The sequence below is a fragment of the Lepisosteus oculatus genome, chromosome 13 (assembly GCF_040954835.1).
Source record: "Lepisosteus oculatus isolate fLepOcu1 chromosome 13, fLepOcu1.hap2, whole genome shotgun sequence".
Classification (NCBI taxonomy): domain Eukaryota; kingdom Metazoa; phylum Chordata; class Actinopteri; order Semionotiformes; family Lepisosteidae; genus Lepisosteus; species Lepisosteus oculatus.
In genome coordinates this window covers 10,216,018-10,236,850 of record NC_090708.1, presented here as the reverse complement: position 1 = coordinate 10,236,850, position 20,833 = coordinate 10,216,018, and the positions used below count along the sequence as shown (strand labels likewise).

The window sequence follows — 20,833 nt, the reverse complement described above, 5'->3', positions numbered from 1 at the left end:
AATTTGACTTTAGAATTTTTGAACGGGAACTAAGACTCTCAACGGCCAATTTTGGTCCAGGAAGAAACAACATTAATCTGCTTCCTTCAGAAACTTTTATTGTAAATCAAACAATCAAACAACCAATTTCTAAAAAAAAAGAACACATACACAATCACTTTATGGATACATGGTAAAATACAGTCTGCTTCACAGCCTCTGAGGGAAATTCACAAAGATGCCATCTGTTAGGAATATGTCATCATGGGAGGAGAGGAGCTACAGTAGTTTGGACAGCTGAACCAAATCATATTCCACCAGCTGTGTGGGATTAAGGAGAGACTAGCCAATAGAATAAATCTAATAAATACAACCTTCACAGAATGTCATTAGTTCCACTGGTTCCTCTATGAAAAGGTTCCAGCTATGTAGCTTAATTGCATTTTATACAATAGTTTTAAAAAGTAAACTTAATTATGCATTGAACTCTTTTGAAATGGTGAAAACTGTTATTAGGACAGCACAGATTGTTAAAGATTCCATATTTTATCATCTTTAGTTTTTACCTTCTTATGATTATGTTGTGGATCTTCCTTCATTGGTTTAATGTGCAATACACATGTAAAGAAAAGATCATGCATTTTTAGATATGTTGGGTTACAGAGTATTTAAAATAAAAAACATCTTTACAACTAATCCACAAGAATAAAACACATATGGGGCACATGACAAATTGTTATAAAAAGTATTGTTTTCTATTGCTTGTATTTTGCTTTAAATAACAAAATATATAGTATTGACTGTAAACATACGTACTGTAGTGTTAGAATTATTAGAGCACTTTGCAGGCTAATTCAATGTGATTGGTTTCCTAGGATGCACAATTCCTGAGTTTTCATAGAGTTAGATAAATAATAAACAATGGAATTTTATTGCTTTTGTTTTTCAGAAAATTCAACATCTCCATTAGTAATTTCATACATTTTGTATGATAAAAGCTGTTCTGTTTGCAAGTGGTCTTTAATGCCATCAAAATACCATTTCTGTCCTCTCACAATTTAACTGTAAAGTAAAATGGCGTAATTGTTTTTTTATCTGTAATCACACACACAATCCCTCAAGACCTGCAATCTTGTAAAATTAAGTAAAACTGATAAAATCCAGAGTATCATAACACAAAACTTATTTTACATGCACAATCGTGTGAGGTATAATACTGATGTTCTTGAGGTTTCTTGACTTACAGTACTTCACCTTCTTAAAATACCTCTGCTCCTGGCACTCGACGCCACGATTTAATCTCGCTGCCAAGTGAAAGAGAGATCAAAGGTTTTTAAAGTGGCATACACAAAAGGTGAACAGTTGAGCACTCGGTTCCACCTATGAATCAGTTTCTCAGAACCACTCTAATGATTTACTGTCAGAATAGGTTTGTGTCCTTAAGTTCCTGCTATTACACCGAGCACTTATCAGAAATCAATCTACTTTATGCCTGTCATCCTTCCAGTTTAGCCACAAAAACTTGAAAAACAGATACTTGTACGTAATTTAATTTGTAGCTGTTGTGAAAGGTAATCACACTGGGTTCAGACATGTTTTTCTCACGGCCCTACCTTTCTTGTTTTCATTTTACACACAACTCACAGCATAAGTGAGTTTGTTGTGACTCACAACCTAATGTTTGTTTGGCATTGACATGTTACACGTTACTGCTGGCTTTTAAATTCAAATGTACAAATTGACATGTGCAACGAAAGCTGACGAAGAAAAAGAATGCCACCTAACCCATGTGTTTTTACCGCTACAGTCATTTCAAGCCACAGGGATTCGTTTGGCCCCTCTCTCTTTATAATGCTGAACTCACATAAAAGAGAACTCACACGTTACACTTTGGCACAGTTCTCTCCTGCGGGTGCTTCAAGAAATTGAGTTTCTTCAGAAAGGCTGGAATTTTTAGCCTCTTGAGCTTTGGCCTGGACTGCTGCGCGGCAGGACTGAAAAGAAAAGTGAAGAAAGTGATGTCAAGAATGGTCAGGGTTCAGGCCGGGCTTCCTGTCAGCCTAAGTGTTCATTTTCTTATTGGAAAACATACTCATCGGGTCTCTAGGTTTTGTTTGCATATCAAAGGTAGATAGATACTTTATTGATCCCGTGAGGGAAATTGCAGTGCAACAGTGCAAAGATATCTGTTTGTTCTAGAATAAACACTCACATTCAGTAAGGATGACTGAACACAAGCATGTGCTTTGCCCAGAGTGTACAGTTACCATTCAACTTGCAATGCTGGACGGATCTCCCTGTCCTCTTCCTCCACTTCCTGGTCTTCTTCACTCTCTGGTATCTGGTCCCACACCTTGGTGTCCACCCACAGAGCTTCCTGCAGTCCCAGGCCTCTGCCTACACAGGTCATCTGGCGGCAGAGTGGGCAGCGGACAGTGAGCAGCCCACTCTTCGACTGGGCCATGGAGCTCAGACAGAGAGCACAGAAGGTGTGCCTGCAGTGTAGCACACGTGGGACGCGCTCCACACGAGAATAGGGCAGGTAGCAGACCCCGCACTCCATGTCCTCACAAAGCATCCTCACTCCCCGGACCGTGTAGTGGGAGTTCGGCCCTGGACAGGACAACACAGATGAACCGCGATGAAGCATTGCGCTCACAGTTATACAGTATGTGCAACGGCACATCGCACGCACGTTGCAATCATCTCAGTCTTATGCTTGCACAGAAAGAAGGACAAAAGTGCCAGAATCCTCCTGGTCCAGCACTTTTTATGCAATACGTGAAAAAGCTTATGTTTACAATTCAACAAGTACAGAACCACACTCACACACATGTACAGTATATATCCTATACACATATTTAGAGACAGAAAAAAACAAGCTAACATTTCTGAAAAAGGTATTTAACTGTTTACAAGGCATGCTCCTCTTGCGATGAAAAACAGCCTGTATTTGATAGTAAGAAGCCTTAACCAAAATAAATCTGCAAAAATGACCACAATATACATTTTCCCACAAAAGCAGAAAGCATACTCACGAAATACAATTTCTGTTATGCCAAGTATCCTGGTGATAGCAGTGGAGATTATGTGATTTCTTTTTTCTTCAATTCCAGCTGTAATGTAGAGTGTGAGCCTCAGACAAAATGAAGAAATGGTCCAGCAGCAAACCCAGGAGCTCTTTTCCACAGTAAACCATTGAATGTGTGTGAGAGATACAGTACACTAGGACTCTTAATTCCTTCTTGAGCAAGAAAAAGCAGGCAAACTGGCAGGACAGCTGTGGAACTGGAGTGATTACTAACTGAATTTTAAGGCACATAATGAGATGAAGGGGAGGGCCCACCCTGTGTTTATGCAGATGCCCTTTGTTGGTCACATGACAGCAGCAGGTGGAAGGGCACCGGAGATTGTATCCCTACTCTGCCTGGAGGACTTATCTACAGAGTTTGCTAGGCCATATCATCAAATTAGTCACATTACTAATTCTAAATGGTTTTGTTGTCCCAGCCAGTTTATTTTCAGTCTTCACTGGGAGTTACTTATACTCTAAGCTTATGATCTGGACCATGCAACAGTGCAGCTTTAGAGTTTCTTTGTTTTTCTAATGAAAAGCACAAAAATACTATCGGCCCTTCACGTAGTATCAGAAATACAGGGGTGTTTCTGAGGAAAAGTTCAACAAAAAGGTATACTGACAAGGTGAGTAATGTTTTGATATGAGTCACCAGCAAAGAATGCAAAGTCCTATTTTTCCCAAGTTGCAGCAGCTTTTGCAGACAGCAACAAAATCTACTTTTTCTACTTTTCTGCTTCATTGTCTGTCAATGTAGTTTACATATTTGCAGTTTTTTTTTTGCCAATTCCAAGCAATTTTAATCCAGAGAGAGAAATAAAAACCTAAATGAGCAAGTATAAACATGCACTTGCCTGCACCTTTCTGATTTTGGTTAAACAATGGCTTTCTGTGATCTTTCCACATGTGTTTGGTTTGTCCTAATCCTTTGTTTAGTAATACTTTTCTCTATTGCTCCTATGATATTGAAATTATGAAACAATAAGGGTGCGGGTGGTGTCCGTAATCTTTGTTGAAATTCTGTTGAACTTTGACTTTTATGTATTTTGTGAAGTTGTTAAATTCTGTGTTGATACTTTAAGCTATAAACAAGGGGCATCTCTACCACTGATCATTAATAGAGATTAAATTCTGAGGTTTAATTTCTTTTAAAGAAAACAAGTGTCTTAAAGTATTTTCAGATGGAATATTTTCACATTTTGGCTAAATAAAGCATCATAACATTTTTAAGATGTAGGTATGGTTGGACCTTTTGAGGAATAGGGATGTTTGCATAATATGACGTCTGGTGCAGCTGTTCAGTTTGTAATAGAAACAACATAGGAAAGGCAAACCATGAAATTAAATAAAAACATATTTGCAGTATTTACTCTAGTTCCTCAGTTTTCAGCTGAGTATGCTCTGTATTAGAAACTTTTATGACATAACATTGGTTTTCAAAATGATTAAACATGATGTCTCCTTTTATTGTGGAAATGTAATTTTGTTTTAGAAAAGGTTGACAGAAAAATGGGTAATATGTTATTCAGGTCACTTTTCATTGAATCCACCTAGGAGGATTCTAGTTCTGCTTTTCCACAGTCATTGTCCTCAACTGAAATACGTAATTGCAGTTTCTACTCGGCTCTGCAGCATCTAGAAGCATGAAGGACAAAGACCATTGCTCCCCAGTCAGACCTTTATTTAATATGCTCAGCCTTGCTTTCAGATGGCACTGAAATGTTGTGTGCCAGAGTATGTTAGATGCAATGTTTTTTTATCTCTCATTCCCCAGTAATGTTGTAAATTCATATTTATGTTGATGAAATGAGATTTTTTTCAACCCTACTTTTGGGACTTGATAAAGTATTATTGGTTGGTTTTCCCCTTTCTTTTTTCTCTTGCAATTAAGGTAGGTTTTTATCTATATTCCAACAATATTTGTTTGGAGAAGGGTTTTAATTCAGATCTTTAATTTATACACGTTTAAAAAAATATATTTTTAACATTTCCTTAAAAAAGACAACAACAGAACTTTGAAATAAAAATTCCCAGGCCAAATCAAACTATTAAGTACAGCACCCTCTGCTAATTTGATAATGTGGCCATAGACAAAAAGCTTGTTCAAACAACAGCAGGCTTTGGTTAATAGGCAGAATAATTTGACACCACAAACCAAGCAGATGAAGGGCAGGTGTTCTCCAAGTCACAGCTGATTCAAAAGCGTCACGTAAGCTGCAGTTTCTTTCGAAATACAAACACCTTCATGCAAAGTAATATTCAAGCAATTGAGATAATGCCTGGGGCTTCTTGTCAGTGAGGACATCTCAAAACTGGGCTTTAACTAGGCCCTGGAAACAAGCTGGAAGGCAAGCGCGGAGCTAAGTAGGGTCATATAGATGCTTTAAACCAAATTCCCTAGAAAGGAATGAGCCGGCTGGAAGACCACATGGATTAGTGTGGGGAGAATGACCCATTGTTCTTGTCTACTCATTTGAGCCTGGCTCCAGGTATTGAGCCCCGCATGCAGACTGTCAGGCTCGGAGGAAGGAAAAGGCTAGAGAGCATCATACCGAGTGCGGCGAAGAGAGCAATTTACTTAGCTGTTCAATATTAATTCTGTCTGGTAGAAACGTTTAGGAAGGTGGTTTTAAAATCTATGCTTTTTGTCAGTTCTTTTTCATTTACATCATTAACACTTGCATACACAAGCAGGGATGTTCAGTTGTGACGTTATTGATTTTAAAGTAATACACTAAAACAGGTGGAACTGCGAAACTGTTTCTCAACATTCTGGTAAGAAAAGAAGAGCAGTGTCGACTCTTTAAAAAGACGTAGGAGGTCCTTTTCAAACTGCGTTTACAGACATAATCGTAATTCCACTGAAGTCGGGTACCACTGTAACATTTCTGATTCGCATATTCACATATTTGTACGGCTTGCCCGTACTTGCAGTCTTAGTCTAGCTGACTTCCTGTTTCTATTTATGTCTTCTTTTTTTTTTCAAGCCACCAAAACTTTGTCAGGGGAAAGTCCCTTTGTGTGTTTGGTGGTATATAGAATAAAATAAAAAGCCAATTAAGTTGGAGAGAATTCTTAACCCCTCTGCTGAAAAAAAAAACCCACAAATGATCTTTGTTGTGCTATATAGTTATAAATCCCAGTTAAAATCCTGGAACCTAGAGTATGTGAAAATAATTGTCCTAGACATTTTTTGAAAGCCACTAGTTTGATTTTGTCCTTGATTGATTGTGTTATAGGTTGCATCTCCTGAACAATGCTAACATTTTCTAACCATATAAACAAAATCTCATTACGTTCATTTATTTAGCATCCTTGTTTATGTCTGTATGTCTAGTAAATCATAGTATTTATAAATGTCCTCAATTCTCTCACCAAATGTTGTTATGTACAAATTGAGGGATAAATTCCCTTTTTTTCACAGTGGACGTGTTAGTCTTTTTTTATTTGACATCTAAATATTGTCAATTAGAACTTGCTAGCAAGAATAATAAAGTACTAAATTATTGTTAAGAGAAGGTCACTACATGACAAGACCTATTTGGTCTGTCTTGGGTACATAAACACATTTCAAGGTATTCTGGAAAGAGCTGCTTTTTTTGTCTTTAGTTCCGGGGTTGCATGTGGGCATTATTTATTATTTTCACTTTTCATAGCAGAAATATCAGAGGTAATCACATTTTTTGTAAATTAGGTATTATTCAGAATGTCACACTTACTATATGTCTCTTACTGTTAATCTTTTATTGAGAGGGCTACTTACACCATATGTTAGCATATAATCACTTTCTGGGAAGATATTTGCTTTTCCAGATTGCTTGTTAAAGTGACGATCTTAGTGCTAAATAGCCTAATAAATAATAAATGGTTTGATAAATTAGATGGGGACTTGAAAGACATGTTCAATGTTCCTTGCTGAACTACAAATGGGGATTAGTCCTTGATCTTCCACAGGGGGGAGTCGCAGGCTGTAAAACATCTCTAGTGGGCTTCTTTCACTTGACCATCTGTGACTGGTTTTGGTTTGTGTCTAAATAGACTCACACATGATGGGAACAACGAAGGCTGGATGAGCTAAATGGACAGCTCCTGTTTGTAACTGTTCTTATATTCTTAATATTTTACATATGAAAATGGCTAAACTTTACTTTGCAATGATTTGTAACTCTGAAATTACACCATGCTGCGAATATTGAATCTTGCTGTGTTGTTTGTGTGTTACTGTAAACTGCAGGGTGTCTCTGTTGTCCAGGTGTCAGCAGGTGTCTCATTCCTGTTCTGCTAGGTACTTAACAAATAAGACGTAAATTCAGTGTCTCACTTTAGTTCTCATTAGTCAGCATTGTCCTTTTGAAGACACCAACTGATGTGAATAAAAGAGTTTTCTGTTTTGCTTTGAGATTAACGTGAATGTACTACACGCCATTTTGTACAGGCTGAAACCACTATTCTCAAGATATACTGTAAGCAGGGACGTTACTGTGCTGTTAGAAAAATAAATGCATTCCATATTCGAAAACATAGAATTATAATATTAAGAGATGAAAATCTTTGGGGATTTTTTTCCAGTTTTATTTTCAGGCATTTCAGGATACAGAACATGATATTAATCATTTCAGAATTGCACAATTTTTTTGCAAAATTGATTTCTTTAAAAACAATCAGTCTTCTCTGCCCTCTTCTCTACAGAAAGTACCTACATAGAGATTTTTTAGGCTAAATGTTTTTGCTCCAGTGCCTGTATTACCAGCGGTGGGTTTTTAGTATGTACTGTAGAAGAGACTGAATATGATATGAGTATCCACCTTAGGTAAGCGTCATATTTTGGTCTCAGCAATCCAGTGCCTATCCTTGAAGCATAGTATGCAAGCCGGACCTGAGTGCACATTGGACAGTGCACCAGTCTGCCACAGGCCCATAGAGAGCAGCAATGTAGAATAAACAATCAAACATAACCCAATGCCTTTGGTACAAAGCTGTGCACTGAAAGAATGTGCAAACTCATCATGCTGCCTGTGATATGCTCATATACAAAAGCAAATATTCGTGGGTGACTTCAAAGAATTTCTGCAATGCTTATTTTTCAAAGTGCTACATGTTGTTGTTTTTTTTGCAGGGTGATTTACATTTTCTGGCAGCAACAGATGGCTTCAATCATTACGGTCTCACAACTGAAAACCTGAACTGGCTTGAAAACAAGATGCCTGTGTGATTTGTTTACCTTTTCCCCCATAAGTGTGCTTACAATAGTATACACATTTACAGAACCAAGTTATTACTGTAAATGGTCTCCTTCTAAGTACCCAAAAGTACATTTAGTCTCTAGAAGGACTTTCTAGTTGGATATATGCAACCATCCACTCATCCATTTTCTAACCACTTAGAAACCACTTAATTCAGTTCTGGGTTGAGGGGGAGCCAGAGCCTATCCTGGCAAGCAGCTGGCACGAAAAATAATTTTCCTGTACAATACTTTGGCGTCCCTATCTAACTGTCCTAACTAATATTACTTGAAAACTGCTTGTGAAGGTTGTGAAAAATGCATTTCATATCTGTATAAAACTGATGTTTATAATGGCTGGGTGTGAAGTAGTATACTGTTGGTTAGATTTATACAGCATGGTTTTTCTTCAAGCTATACATGAAAAGCACAGGAAAGATTACAATGGTGAGCAAAACTTTAAATAAATTAACAAAACAGGCACATTCGGTGCACAATTAGTTAAAGCACTGCAATACTAAAGATTTTTACATTCTTTACAGTCATACATACATTATTCATACACCCTGTTACTTTCCAGCTAAAAATTTTCAAAGGCGCTGTATAAAGCTGTAACCTTAGGAATGCCTTTCTCAGCAATCACTCTTGGTTTTAGTCATTTTAGTCATTTTATTTTGAAAATAAACACCTAATGTTGTTGACTTTGTGAATGGAAAAAAAATCATTATCATTTGGAATATATGAAATTTCTTATTTGAAATACAATACATTTATGTACCATTTCAAGAAAACGTCCTCAGGAAAGCATTCTTCTACAGTACTGGTGGTGTGGATCAAGTGATTATAGCCATAAGTTAAAAATTGAACACTTCTTTTTTTTATGGGAGTCTGTAGAATGCAGGATGTTTCTTGAATCTCAGCATTTGTCAGCTACTTTAACAGTGTTGGGAAGATTTTTCTTGTGCTGTGGATTAAGGAGGGCTCCAGGTGGTGATGATTTCAATATGAAAGTGTAAATTTCCTAATTATGTGGGATAATTAGGAAATTTATCTGTGTGTCCAGCTCCTGGAGTAATATATACAGTCCTTGTAAGCTGATGTGAAAGCAGCAGTTCATCATAAATATTGTAAAACAATCACAGCTCATTTAACTGATCGTATCTTCTTATGAACCTGGAGAGCTTCCTGATTCACTGAAAAAAAAAAGGTAGGGAAAATTATTTTATGTTGCGAATGGACAGTGCCTATGTCTAAAACATCATACAAGAATAAAGAATTTCCATGTTAAACTAATATTTTTAATTTGAAATTAAAAAACTGAAACTCAAAAACATTAATAGCTGACATACAGGATGTCTTGTGTTACACAAGTATTGTGTTGCACTTCATTATTTTGAACTGATGGGTTTGTTAGTAAAATGGACTGCATTAAACACTGGTGTAATACTTGTATCGTGTCGAAGTATCTTGATCTTGTTCTTGGCATTGCAGGATATTTCTACTCCTTTACTTTTCATTCATGCGTTTGTATGTACTGTATATGTGCATGAAAGTGTGCTCAGAAAAACTTGAGCTGTCTGTTCGTCAATAGTCAAGCAAATTCTTTTGTTTTCTAATTTTGTTTTTCTTCAATCCAGGAGTCTTTAAATAATGCTTATTAAAACTCCAGAAATCCAGAAATAAAATAGTCCTGTCTCGAAGCTCTGAGCGATGGACTGGCTAATCATCATCAGAAACAGCAGGACGCTAAGTTGTTTTCTGGGAATTCTGCTCACCTTCTTTGGGGAAAGGCTGGGCAGGTCGTGAAGGAAGACCATCTCCACCTCGTGGTCTGTTTTTGGCTGGGAGCTCTGAGCTGTCTCGGTAGTCTCTCGGTTTGGTTATGGGAGGTTCTGGCTGCCCTGCTGGCCGTGACTTGGCGGGCAAAGGTGGGCGATTGTTTGGCAGCATGCCCCCCTCTGAGCGGGATGGAACCACTGGCTTTTTAGTGATTCCAGGAGGTTGGAGGGTACTGGGGCTCTGCTGCTTGGTCTCAGAGCAGGTGAAGGAGCGGTTCCGGGGGGTGGGAACAGGGGGTGGACGATCTGCCTCTGAGTCCTGGGTCTTCGGAAAGAAGTACGGTTCCGGTGTTAACAGGTCCTTGCGGTTGGCTCGAGGAGATTCCTGCTCCTTGTTGCGGCTGGCTGGCTTCGGCTTCCCCATGGCACCGTACAGAGGATTATCAAACATCTCCGCAGGCTTCCCATCCTCTGCAACAGACCTACAAGCACAGACACAGAGCAGAATCAACAGAAACAGCCTGACAACACTTCAAGGTGCTTCCAATGAGAAGGCCGACAAAACGGGCTTCACAGTTGCACAGTGAGATCTCTGTCACGAGATCACACAGTCTCCAAACAACTTACTTCAATCGTCTAACATTAGGCTTCAGTACAATCCTTGCACAACATTGGCTGGGCTGGAAGGTGTCTGCGAGCTTGTAGTGTTATTAGAGTCCTCTGTACGGACTTATCTGTGTGGTTTACTGCATGGCTGGGGCAAACAGGCACAGAATCCTTTCATACCATAGTCGCAAATATCAATGATTCCAGCTTTGAGGATTTTAACCTGGAAAATCCGGTAATTTGCAATTCAATTTTTTCTTAAAAGAGAACTATTTTCATTGAGCCATTGCCCGCTGTCATAGCAAAAGGTTTCATCTAGCTAACCTTACAATGCGTTCATCAATCATAAACTTGACTTTTGACAAACAAACAATTTTGCCCACAGCTGCCCTTAGAGAAGGGAATTCATGTGCATGTTAAATAACTTCAGCAGCCACTCTGTAAAGACTAAAGACATCCTTCACTGATTGTTGATAGGTGGGATGCATTAAATTTATAATACCTTCCAAAATACCTTTCCCACAGCTTTCCCAAGGTGCTGCTTGGAAGGACATGGTGGGTGTTTTTGGGAATGACAGTCAGCATCATGTTTCACCGGAATGGACTAGCCTAATATATTTTCTCATCTGGTTGACTGAGGGGCATTCCCAAATTCTATAATACCCTTATCAAGAGTTTTGTGTGAGATCTCATTTCTCAATTTCATTTCAGTGAATGCAGCCTGATGTCAAAACATACAGGAGGGTTTCCAGATTGGGAACCAAATTCCATGAGAGTTAACAAATGTTTCTGCTGTGACAGAATTTCCACAGTAACTATAACAACACTGGCACAAGTACTGTATATGTTTCAGACTAAAGGAATCTTGAGACTAATACACGTCTGTTCTTGTGCTGCAGAAATGTGGTTTTGGCATTTTACTCCTGGGAAGATGAAACAGTGCATCTATTTTGTGTTCACAAACCAAAGCTGGCCTTTCACAGCAAAACATACATCCAGAGAGATTTACAATCATTACAGTAAGAGTAAAGTACTCACGGATGCTCAGGTAGTGGTTTTGCCGGGGGACTACGAACAGCCATTCCCTGGCTTGTCTTTTTGGGAGACAGGGGGGAGCGATTTGGAGGGGAGGACTCCTTACAACCAAATCCTCCAGGTGGGCTAGGTTTCTGAGGCATGTCATAGCTCCAGCCACCCTGATGAACCACATCAGATTTTAAGCCCACTCCCATATAACTGGGGTTAGTGATGTCAGTCGGAGAAGAGTGGGGTGACCTTGATGGCAGAGAAAGAGAGAGATCTAGGAAATGTGCAAAACATCCCACATCTCAAAATGAGCAATTTCCCCCTCTCTTTTTGTACAGTTACTTTTGCTTAAAAATATATGCTTATAAGAATATACTGTATGTATGCTATATACAATGGAGACTAAGGAGACTTAAATGTTACCTTGCATTGCTTCATCTTTTCAGGAGCAAATATAAAAAAAAAAATCCATCCCAGAAGAAAATATATACACACTTAGGAGTTTATTTAGGATGAATAATAATTGAAGTATATCTAGTCAAAGTTACTTGTTTCACAATAATTCAAAAAGTTGCGCATCTGAACCAATCAGAAAATTAAAACATTTTAATTATCCCATTTTTTAAGTATTCAAGTTTATAAAAGGATCATTTTTTAATTAATGCTAGATGGTAGGTGTACTGTATGTCTTAGTGACAACACTACAAGATCTAAAGCAACTAGCAGTTCCCAGTGGTCGCTTTCTAATATCAAGATGAGGAAACCAAGGGTGAGTTACCCATCTCACTGCATCCCAGTCACGGCAAGTCAATTTTACACGCAATTCATGGTGAATGTTTGGCAGTGATATAACCCAGATGTGCTCTATTTGAACCCGGGGCTTAGTTTGCATTTCTGAGTGAATGTCACTTGTGGGGATACATTTTATAAATGAAAAATATTCTGTGTGTCCATTAGTCAAAAGTAAACATTACAGAGAGCATCTAAAGAACTCGAATTCCTCATGGCGAAAACAAACTTACTTGTTGGCCCCACTCTTTGGCAAAGCTGAGTCATCTCTTTCCACCTTGACGAAATCTACAATATAAACATAGATACTTGGTTACAGTGGTCGCACTCAGACTACGATCTGATCTATCCCAACCTAAGGACAAACTGTCTGAAACTGAATGGTTGACTTTGAATTTATACTGTAAACATTCATTTATTTGCTTGTTTTTGCCTTCTGTCTATGATTACCACTCATGAATTCCAAAGTCAGCTTTAAATGAAGAGCTCCTTATTATTCAATATTTAAGAAGTGTAACCGTATTGAAATGGCAAATCAGATATAATTGCACTTTTCCCTGTGATGTGTGACCTTTCACCACTTGTAGACACTAATGCTAGATAAGTTCATAGCCTTCATGGACAGCAACTAAAAGCTGATTTAGCATAAATACAACTCCCCATCTAGTACAGATAAGACTTGGTTGGTCCCGAAGGGAAATTGAGAATATTATATAATATTTCCTGATACAAATAATGGGAAAACTAAAACATTTTCAAAATTATAAATACAGTAAATACAGTATGAATAGAAGATTAGTACAAAATATTTTCAGTACTTCAATCAACTTCTAATGATCATGAAACAAAGCAACAAATCTAAAGAAATAGAATACTTCATACTTTAAGAAGTAAACTCCACTGGCTAAGGACATGACAGCTATGACCAAATGTGGGTGCAAGCTTAAGGGAAAGAAAGAGTCAAGTGCTCAACATCACCGGTTGGACACCAGCGGAAGGGGGGATAAAGGGAGAGGAAATCCATCATTGTACCAGCCTGAGCCACAGGCACAAGGACAGGCAAGAACCTGTGCAGACTGGAACCACGCACTAACTCCTTCAGAGCAGTGTGAGCATCAGCAAATGGTGGGGGGAAATTCTCAAGGGAAAGCATAAATGACGACTAGGGAAACATGAGATAGGAAACAACGAAGATAGGCTGGGGCCGTAGGTGCGATATGATGGACACTCGACTAGATTGAAGAGGAAAGGGGGCTGGGGAAGAGAGCTGAGTGAGCAGGAAGGAAAAGTGGAAGGAAGGGGGAGGGGTAGCTGCAGTTGTTCTGGAGCTCCAGGGAAGGTTGACGACATGGAGAAAACTGGAAAAAGAGAGCAGGCAGCATGGTACTATAGGTGCAGACAGCTTTCTGTGTTCCACAGAGAATGTGAAATCGAAGAGCTGCTTGCTCGAGAAGAAGCAAATACAGTAAGTGACTTCAGTCCCAGCTTGTAGGAGGCTATTGAGTAAAGGTAAGCTCTGAGTAATGCCGAGTGCAACAAATGTCTGTTTCCAAGGAGACTGAAATGCTCAGTGCCAGAAAAGATGCTAGCAGATTTGTGGGGGGCCAGCGGGTATTTCCATGTAGGAGAGGAGAGTGTGAGATTACAATCTGACCGATCTTCTGTTTAATAATGCAATTACTGGCAATCCTGTAAATATTGGAATCTGTACTGAATCCCGGAAATTGGCATTTGGCGTTACCTTGAGTAGGTACTTCCTTTAGCCTCTTAGAAAGTTCTTTATCTTCTAGTAAGGGATTTTGACTACACCACTATATAGAATCTTTCCAAGCCATCCAGGTTTGTAGTCCAAACTTGTGATCTGGTCTCTTCAGCACAAATGTTCAACTAGAGACTGCTTACTAGGGCCACAGCACCATAAGATGCTATTCCCTAGACTTCCTGTTTCTTCAAGGCAGGGAAGGTGTACTTTTTAAACAATGGCTTCACCATTTTATGCTAATTATACCTATGCTGAGAGTGTTGAAAAACCTAGTCGGTGGTTCATCCAATCACATCATATGGTCTTTTTGGGTTGAATCAATTAGTTTCTATTTACCCACTTTGTGCATTCTCCACATTACAAAGGAGTTCTGCCACAGACAGCAGATTAATGGGGGAAACTTCAAATGGTAGTAATGGAGATGTGATGTTATTTCAGATGTTCGTGTCTTTAGAACACTCCCCATGATATTGTGAGTTACGCCAGAGTCACACTACAGGACGACACGACTTCTAGTCGGAGAGCATATCAAATTAAACAACTGCATTTGCTGAATCTTGCTTCCTTTTCTGTCCTAGAGGTTGTCAAACTATATGACTTGGAATCGCAGGGGGTGACATATTACACGATTCCCTCACAACTTTTCATCGTGGTCCAAAAGCTTGTGGGCGCTGTGAAAGCCCCGCTAGATCGCCTCATTTTGGCAGCCAATCAACGTGTAGCACACCGGAATAAGAGGGGGAGCACCGCACGAAAGTAAACAAACAACAAACACGAAACGACAAACTAGAAACATTGAACAGACATCTGTGCTGGCTCCAAAGTTCGACGAGCCTCTCCTCCATTTGCACAGTCCAAAACACTCGCTTTCCTTCTTTCCTTGGAGTAGCATTGTATGAATTGTACTTTCGGTTGGGCGCTCATTGGCTTTGACTGTTGCAGACACGAGAGCCCACCCCTACGACTTGTGACTGGTTACAAGAAAATCAAACCTGTTTGAGAGTCGTAGGGGCTACTACCAAGAGGGCTTTAACTGAGTCGCTGGGGGTGTCACACTACACAACTGATGGTAATGGGCACTGCAACTTGCTGTGATTTTCTTACGATTATGTAAATGAAGACTACGACTGAAAATCCTAGGAAAAGTCGTGTAGTGTGATGCCGGCTTTAGACTCCCAAACTACTTTCTGACCACGTACAGTATTTGGGTGAAACTTTGTCCTCTTCCTTGTGGAGTTACAGCCTATTAGCCTTGTCTTTCTTGATGATCGAAAGAGGGAAGGATTTTTAATTTTTTTGAAGCCATTATTAGGGTTTTTGTGGTTAATAATTCTTCTCAGTCTTCAGAGAGATTAGACTTTTCTCGTGGTGACATGGTGGTAGTGAATTTTTATGTTCTGTCTCATTTAAAATTAGATATCAATGAAGTTGACTTCCAGAAAGTACTATCTACCGTTCAAACTTTCAGACGGATTTGTACAACTACTAGATGACTTAAACATATATTTATTTAAACATATTCACAGGCTTCAGCTAACATTCGACATTATACATTTAGAAATATGTGTACTTTTTTACTGATCTTCTATTGACATCTTCTGTATTATTTTTCATTTACTGTAAACCCTTATTTAGACTTGCATTTACTTTGCTGAATTTACATCATCAAGTGTATGGAATCTTTAGGAGGCTATGGTTTTTCTGTCAAATTTATGGGATGTGTACAATAAGGCTATTGACAGTGAATGCAAATAATTAAAACTGGGTATGACCAAAATACTTAACAGAGTGCAATTAGAGATATACTGTATAGTAAAACATAATCTTTAACCCAATGTTAAAGTGAAAGTGAAAGTCCATTTGCTTATTATTAAAAACATTGTACTTCTTTGCATGATAGAGGGGTACAAAAAGCCGAACAATGCAAATCTCATTTGCGCTGGCTTGGCTGGAGCTGAAAAAACCTAAAAGCATACAAACAGCTTTGCGTGTGCTCTCACCATAAAGTTTCTCAGTCTGCTTGCCCTCAGAAGTATGCAGCTGGATGCTACCACTTAACGTCCCTGTCAGTTCTCCATGATGAGTCAGACGGATGTGGAAGTCTGTTTTGGAGGACTCTGCAGACCGTAGAGCCACACAGCCTTCCCCTACAGTTTTGTAAAAAAAAAAGTTTTTAAAACCTTAAAATAAGAAGTTGTGCTTTTGAAAAGCCAGTCTTTTGTGGTTATTCTCACTTCAGAAAACCTCTACCACTACATTACATTTACAGAAAACATAATTAAATCTGAGCTTGCTTTCTTTTTTTACCTTGAATCTAAAAGAGATTAAATAATTACAATACTTCTTGTTACCTTATTTGATAGTTTCTAATCTTTATGCATGAAGAAACGGTATTGTCTAAGAATTAAAAATATGAGTACAGCCAATAAAATCAGATCATTAAGGAAGTGAGAGAAGAGATGAAAACTATCCCAAGTCGTGCGTCAGTGAGGATTTAAAGAGAACTGAACCTGGATTATTTCTGTATTAAATCTAGATTTCACAGGATCTTCCATGCTGATGTAAGAGGGCTGCTCCCCATTTCTCAGTGTTCAAAGAAATTAAGCAAGACTATTGTTTACAGGACTATATATAACAAATGTAAAGGTTTTGATCCTATGTTTTGCTTAGAGAAAAGGACCCAGCACAGAATCTTTTGGGACAGTCATGTGAGGTTACATGTAGATAAAATCCATTCTTAAATAACCCAAATCTCCTGCCCCTACCGAAGGATTCATCACTGTCTGTTGACTTCACACAGATGAGTATATGTTGGTCCAATAAATATTCTGGATCTGAGATTATTGGAGTAAGCTGGAAAATAAAAGATACATGCCATCAACAATCAACAGGTTGCACTAACAACCAACCTTATGAATTTGACCTTACACAGTTATACACAGTTTGACCTTAAACAGTATATTCTTCATAATCAGTACATGTTGAGTTATGACAAAATTAGCTGACCTATTCAAAAAACTATATCATATTAATTTTGCACTGTGAAGCACTGCATTTTATATTCTAAGAATGAAATGCATGCCTAGAACGAACTTCAAAGCTTAATATGAATGCACACTGGTGTGCAGTGCCAACATCTGTCAAATAGTATAGTCTAATTGAACAGTCCAACCAACATCACCAGTTCTTGTAACTTATATTATTTGAATTTTCTCAACCAGTTTCACCCTTGTTATGTTACCATACTGTACATATATAATTACAAAAATATTTCCCTACTAATTGAACTGGGAGGAGTAACTTAAGAAGTATGATAATGTAATTTGATATGTTGATCATTATGCATAAAGACAAAAACATTTTATTAAATAGCTTGGAACATAAAGATTCTATGAAATTTATTAACGTTCTTTCAATTCAAATGATTTTAATTTTGACCTTCAAAATAACATTTATTTCAGTAGTTCGGTCAAATTCTAATGATGATGAAATAATCTGAGAACTGCTGTATATACAGTAGGGACAGTGGATTTAATACTTGTAGGCATTAACTTGCTTGGCTGAGGCAATGGCAGTGCTGTCCAAAAGTCAGCACAGTCACAACCCCCAAAAGGATTCCCCAAATACGTATGCAGAGTTCTTCCAACATGGAGCTAACTATGTGTCAGTTCAGCAGTAGCATTTTGTGGAAACTGAGAAGATCCATGCATAGCATGTAATGAATAAGAACTGTGAATGGTGCAGGCTTGAGCTTTATTTAATTAAATGGATTTGGACACCCAATGTTTCAGAGGAACAGTGATGGAGAAAGAAGTGAATGAGAAGTAAAATGCAGGTGATGGAGTGCAAATCAGTGAACATGAGACAGCACAGCTACCAAACCCTAGCTGAATTGAGATTGGAACTTTGTAATGGGCAGCGGGAGACACGGCAGATACCTAGAAAAGATGCCTGAAGAAGAAGAAGAAGAAAGGAATGTACAAATTTTGAAGCAAGCACAAAATTGTGAGCTTCATGAAAGTGCTGTAAGTCGCCATGTTGTTGCAAAACCCGCATTCGAATTCCCTTGCAACAGCTAGTCGCCGTAATTACTATTGTAATGTGATGTATGAGCAAATAAGAACAGGTTTCACAATATTTCACAGCAGAGATGTGAAATAACGTGATCTACATGTAGAATTAACAAGTAAGTAATATTTGTAGGCAAAACCATCTTGAAATCAAAAGCAATATTTCTATTGGGTTAAAAGCGATGTTTTCACAAGCTTGCTTGTTTACAATGTAATAAGGCCGCAACGCGTCACCACATCGAAGGACATGGTGCCGTGGTTACCTGGAAATTTTGTTTATTTTGTGATGCAAAATGTTACTGTGTATGTTTTATTTTTATTCAAATAATTTCTGTCTGTCCTTTGGTTTGGTCTGGTCTTTACCCTTCAGGTCAGTGGAAATATGATCAAAGGAGATTTCCAAGGACCTCAGAAAAAGTGTCGCTGATGCTCATCAGTCCAGAAAAGGTTACAGAACCATTTCTAAACAATTTCGGTTTCTATCCAACCACTGGCAAACAGTCTACAAATGGAAAATATGGGTTATCCCTGACGTGGTGACCCTATCCAGGACCAGTTGTCCTGCCAATATATTTTTAAAAGAACATCTCCAGGAATGAGGAAAGTAAGGCTCTCTGTATTTCTATGTGTTCCACTGATGTGGCATATGAAAGTCTCTCATTCCATAGTGAGAAAGTAAAAAAATACTGCAGAAAATATTTCTGTCTCAAACTTCCATTAGGGAATGAGAAGTGAGGATCACAAGCAATAGCCACACCTAACAGATAAGTGTTGAGACATAGGGCAAAATGTTCTTTGGATCAGAGGATTATGGCTACATGATGTGAATGAAGCAACCAGAAAACCAAGCTGTATGCTTCGATCTGTTACTATAGCAGATAGCTATATAGCTGATATATATACAGTATATAGAAAATTACATCTTACCTCAACTTGTGTTTGAAATCGCACCTTCAGGGACTCGTCTGAATGCTCCTGGTTCTCTCCCTCGGGACTTTTTACAAAATCTGAGGGGAAAAAAAACACATAATTGTGACATATGGCATCCTCATGGTATCCATGCACATACTGTAAGGTGTAAATAAATAGAATGCAGCTACAGGGAATAAAGTGCAATTATGATATAAGTGTGGGTGGTGCATTGTAACAGGTAAGCCTTTGGATTTGAGACTATTCTTGTACTTTGAGTGAGATACTTTACCCCACAATACACCAGTCTATCCAAATGTATAAATGGAAACCAGAATTTCTCTCCCACCTCATCCAGAAATTCCAAGGGATGGGCATCCCGCGTATAGCGGGAGTCACATGCTCTGTACACCTCTCAACACCACTGAAATTGAAACAAGGATGAGCTCTAGCCTGGTAAAACACTGTAGTACAGACTTTACTGCTGTACAGTACGTGTATAAGTTAGGGTAAAGTATTACTACCCCACTTACTTCTGAGCAGTGCTCCAAGGAGCTGCTGTAAGTGTGCAGTTGGGTGGAGGAAGGAATGAAGGAGGACAGATGTGTAAGAATACAATTTGACCTGAAACATACCTGCAGTATTTTTGGCAGTATCACAGTAATTTTGGCTTAACCCTCTTGGCTGAGGGTCAACCCCTAGCCTTAGTAGGAGGCTAGAACCACACTGCAGAGCGTGGAGTGACTAAGGAGCAGCTGCAGGAGGTTGAGATGAGGTGGGGGAGAAACACAAAAGATGAACAAGAAGAGGGGATTATGTATAGTATTTATATTTTTTATGTGAGGAAAGGATGTAAGGAATGATTACGAATTACTGACAGCTGTGGTTAATGGAACTGGACTGTTCTCATTCCTCCCAAACCTTTCGTTATAAACTCCATTTGAGTTAAAGAAAGCTTCTTACTCTCCAAGCAGCTCGAGTGGTACTCAATGAAAAATTTGGTTTTGGACTTGGTCTTGAAACTGGCCACACAGTTCATGAATTTGATGGCACCCAGAGACTCAGTGTCAGGATCTAAACAATAAAAAAAGAAAAATGGATGGAAACTTGTGTAACATACTGTAATTAAGACAGATTCTCACATCAACAGTCTGACATTCAACAAAGGTAACTTCATTTGTCAAGTTAAAGTAAAATAAAATTGGAAACCTTTTCAAAACAGTAAAGGGGTTTTCCTTCCAGACGGGTTACTTTAAGACTGCTTTTTCCATAAGGAGATAAAATGTGCATTTCCCAAGACAATAGACTAGACCAAGGTGTATATGGCAGCAGAAAGTTTTGACTTGCAGATAAATCCCTTTTATTGATGAATCTGTAATTTCCTAAGTGTGTTACTAAGTATATGGTGTGACTACACAGGGGCACTAGAAGGTTCAATGAAGCTTTGAAAAAGAAACCGTTACCAATGAGAAACATGCCCTGATTTTCTCTAATGCTCTCATTTTTTTTTATTTCTTGAGGAATTTGGAAGTTTTATTACAATCATTTGTGGAGAAAATGGTAGAAACTCAAGCATTGCTGATACAATTTTAAAAGAAATGAGATATTCTCACATTG

At 38.5% G+C, this 20,833-nt stretch overlaps 2 protein-coding genes across 5 annotated transcripts in view; both read right to left on the bottom strand.

The window, feature by feature from the left end:
- Positions 1-78: 78 nt before the first annotated feature.
- Positions 79-3,282, bottom strand: LOC107079132 (RING finger protein 208). Of its 2 annotated transcripts, none has more exons than XM_069197395.1 (4): positions 3,018-3,282; positions 2,247-2,592; positions 1,844-1,973; positions 79-1,283 (listed from the first exon to the last, which is right to left on the bottom strand). In XM_069197395.1, exons 2-3 carry the CDS (start codon positions 2,555-2,557, stop codon positions 1,856-1,858), a joined length of 429 nt encoding a protein of 142 aa, XP_069053496.1. In that variant the 5' UTR covers positions 2,558-2,592; positions 3,018-3,282; the 3' UTR covers positions 79-1,283; positions 1,844-1,855. The 2 variants fall into 2 exon arrangements, with proteins under 2 accessions (XP_069053496.1, XP_015216593.2); XM_015361107.2 differs by having other exon boundaries at positions 1,860-1,973.
- A 4,323-nt stretch (positions 3,283-7,605) lies between these two features.
- The window catches only part of inpp5d (inositol polyphosphate-5-phosphatase D), a 34,687-nt gene continuing 21,459 nt past the window's right edge, over positions 7,606-20,833 (bottom strand). For 2 of the 3 annotated variants that reach the window (XM_015361309.2, XM_015361311.2), the window contains 8 exons: positions 20,180-20,290; positions 19,235-19,314; positions 17,003-17,090; positions 16,238-16,384; positions 12,709-12,763; positions 11,699-11,935; positions 10,052-10,536; positions 7,606-9,469 (listed from right to left, as the gene is read on the bottom strand). In XM_015361309.2, the coding sequence (XP_015216795.2) occupies positions 9,420-9,469; positions 10,052-10,536; positions 11,699-11,935; positions 12,709-12,763; positions 16,238-16,384; positions 17,003-17,090; positions 19,235-19,314; positions 20,180-20,290 (1,253 nt within the window). In that variant the 3' untranslated portion in view covers positions 7,606-9,419. The remainder of the gene's footprint in view (positions 9,470-10,051; positions 10,537-11,698; positions 11,936-12,708; positions 12,764-16,237; positions 16,385-17,002; positions 17,091-19,234; positions 19,315-20,179; positions 20,291-20,833) is intronic. The other variant, XM_015361310.2, reaches the window with a different exon arrangement.